Source organism: Corvus hawaiiensis, chromosome 26 (genome assembly GCF_020740725.1).
Source record: "Corvus hawaiiensis isolate bCorHaw1 chromosome 26, bCorHaw1.pri.cur, whole genome shotgun sequence".
In the NCBI taxonomy this organism is placed as follows: Eukaryota; Metazoa; Chordata; class Aves; order Passeriformes; family Corvidae; genus Corvus; species Corvus hawaiiensis.
Genome location: NC_063238.1, coordinates 44,248,335 through 44,251,280, shown reverse-complemented (window position 1 = coordinate 44,251,280; position 2,946 = coordinate 44,248,335). Strand labels below are relative to the sequence as shown.

Below are 2,946 nucleotides of genomic sequence, written 5' to 3'. Positions count from 1 at the left end.
CGCCGCTGAACCTCCCCGCGAAGTCCCATCGGAGCGTCCCGGAGCGCGGCTGAGCCTCGCAGCGGATCCCGGTCGCAGCGTCCCGGAGCCCCGCTGAACGCCACAGCAGAGCTCCGTCAGAAGGTCCCGTAGCCCGGCTGAATCGCGCCGCAAAGTCCCGTCGGGAGGTCCCGGAGCGCGGCTGAGCCCCGCAGCGGAGCCCCGCGGAGGGTCCCGGAGCCCCGCTGAACCACACCGCAAAGCCCCATCGGAGGGTTCCGGAGCCCGGTCGGGGCAGCCGCTTGCGCCGGAGCCCGCTCGGAGGAGGCTCCCGGAGCCCGCGGGACCCTCGGTGAGCGGCGGTGCCCGGGGGCTCCCCCTCCGGTCCCTCCATGGACTGAGATGGCCTCGGAGCTGGCCATGAGCGCGGAGCTGCCCACGAGCCCCCTCGCCATCGAGTACGTGAACGATTTCGACCTGATGAAGTTTGAGGTGAAGAAGGAGCCGGCGGAGGCGGAGCGGCTGTGCCACCGTCTGCCCGCCGGCTCCCTGTCGTCCACCCCGCTCAGCACGCCCTGCTCCTCCGTGCCTTCCTCGCCCAGCTTCTGCGCTCCCAGCCCAGGTGGGCAACCGGCCCCCGGCCCCCCGGCTACCACCGCCGCTTCCCTGGGCTCCAAACAGCAGCTGGAGGAGCTGTACTGGATGTCGGGTTACCAGCATCACCTCAACCCCGAAGCTCTCAACCTGACGCCGGAGGACGCGGTGGAGGCGTTGATCGGTGCCCCTCACCATCATCATCATCACCACCAAGGGTACGAGCCCTTCCGACCTCAACCCTTCGGGGGTGAGGAGCTGCCGCCGGCCGCCCATCACCATCCCGGCCATCACCATCATCATCATCACCACCTACGCCTGGAGGACCGGTTCTCCGACGATCAGCTGGTGAGTATGTCCGTGCGGGAGCTGAACCGGCAGCTGCGGGGCTTCAGCAAGGAGGAGGTGATCCGCCTCAAGCAGAAGAGGAGGACCTTGAAGAACCGGGGCTACGCTCAATCCTGCCGCTACAAGCGGGTCCAGCAACGGCACATCTTGGAGAACGAGAAATGCCAACTGCAGAGCCAGGTGGAGCAGCTCAAGCAGGAGGTGACCCGCTTGGCCAAGGAAAGGGATCTGTACAAAGAAAAATATGAGAAGTTGGCTGGCCGGGGCTTCCCGAGGGAGCCCTCCCCATCCGCTGCCCCGAAAGCCACCGCTGACTTCTTCATGTGAGCCGGGCTGGTGGGATGGGGTGGGATCCCCTTTTTGTTTTTTTCCTCATGCGGGGGAGAGCAAACCTGCCGCTTATATTAAAAAAAAAAAAAAAATTATGAAGTCCCCACTGAAATTCTGGGGAGGAGAAGTTGAACTCACTCCCTCCCTCCCTCCCATCACACACCCACCCATCGGGACTCGGGGTGGGGGGTCCCGGGGTGGGGGAGTGGGGGGCAGCCCTGCATGCGGGACGTGTACGGCCACCCGCCCCCCTTCCCGGGAGCATCAACACCATCCAGGTGGCTTCTCCCCCCCCCCCCCCGCCCTTTTCCTGCGGGTTTTCCCCTCCATTGGGATTTTTATTCTTCGAGGGGTCCCCACGGATCGGCCGGGGGGGTCCCCGGCAGCGCTGCGCCCTGCCCGGCCCCTCCACCCACCCCCCATTCCCGGCCGGCAAACCTGAGCCACATTTAACTTATTCACCCTTGTAAATATGTAGAAAATTAGTTCGTTTTTGCCTTTTTTTTTTTCTTTTCTTTTCTTTTTTTTTCCCTTGAGCCTATATTTTGCTTGGTGATTTACGAGAAAAAGAAAACGAACAAAAAAAAAAACAAAAAAATGAACAAAAAAACCCTAAAATCCTTTAGAAAAGAGAAAAAAAAATACACGAGTCTTAAAAGTTTGTATGTAATAGCATGCAAATAATATCCGAGTTAATTTAACGATGTTGGGAAGAAGCCGAATGCACTATATACAGGAATCGATTGGGTGAAATAATACTGTTTTATAGAGATTTAAAATTATCTATGCTCTTAAAAATAGTGGGGAGGGGAGGGAGGGGAAGAGGTAACAATTTTAGGGTGACCTGAAAGGCAATATAGTAATATATGGACTGCAAACGGTTGGCTGCTATCTCACTATGCACCAGATTTATTTATTAACCCTCGGGAAACGGAAAAATCTTATTTTAACCTCGATGTTTGGGAAAAAAAAAAAAAAAAAGGACGGCAAGAAAATGCACATTATTTGTTGTGGAAACAAGAGGAAAAAAAAAGAGGATTAAGAATTCGTGCAATCGTTGGAGCGAAAGCGGGACCGATCCTGCGCGGAGGAGCGGGGCGGGTTTGTTTTGTTTTTGTTTTTTTAAACGAGTTGCTTATTTAAAAAAGGAGAAAAAAAAAACATTAAAAAAACAAATTTTGGGGCGGGGGGGGGGGGGCGGAAAACAAAAGGGTCCTGCGGACAAAGCGAGCTTGGGAGCCTGGTGCATTTTAGGGACTAATCGTGCGAAGCGTTTTTAACGACCTGTTGTTTCGATTTGTGACGGTTTTAATGATGTTGCATCAAGATAAAAACTTATATTCAACTAGAGCCTGGGTCGGGTTTTCTCTCAACTTTGGGGGGGTCCCGCAGCATCGGGGTTTTGTTTGGGGGTTGTTTATTCTTCCCTTTGATTCCCGGGGCGGATGCAAAAGCTTCCCCGAGCTCCCGCTGAGATAAGTCCGGCGTTGAGCGTCGCCTCTGCCCCATTGAACTCTGGCTTTTCACTTTTCCTGCCTTTTTGTTTTTTGTTTTTTCCAGCCGGGTTCTGGGTGGTTTTGGTTTTCTTTCCCGGCTGGAGGGTCCTGGAGACCTTCGTCCCTGCAGCTGCTGGAAAGTCACCGGATCCAGTTTGGTCCCAGCTTGTCCGACACCGTCCTGACGAGCCGCTGGCTT

The 2,946-nt window shown here is 55.7% G+C and overlaps 1 protein-coding gene across 1 annotated transcript; it reads left to right on the top strand.

Annotated features, from left to right (window-relative positions):
• The first annotated feature begins 377 nt into the window (after positions 1 to 377).
• On the top strand, positions 378 to 2,601 carry MAFA (MAF bZIP transcription factor A). Its single transcript, XM_048287057.1, has one exon. The coding sequence runs from the start codon at positions 382 to 384 to the stop codon at positions 1,246 to 1,248; it is 867 nt and encodes a 288-aa protein (XP_048143014.1). The 5' UTR covers positions 378 to 381; the 3' UTR covers positions 1,249 to 2,601.
• Positions 2,602 to 2,946: the final 345 nt, after the last annotated feature.

Bases quoted from the DNA above. Each gene is read 5' to 3' on its own strand.
- MAFA (XM_048287057.1), top strand. From the start codon at position 382: ATGGCCTCGGAGCTGGCCATGAGCGCGGAGCTGCCCACGAGCCCCCTC.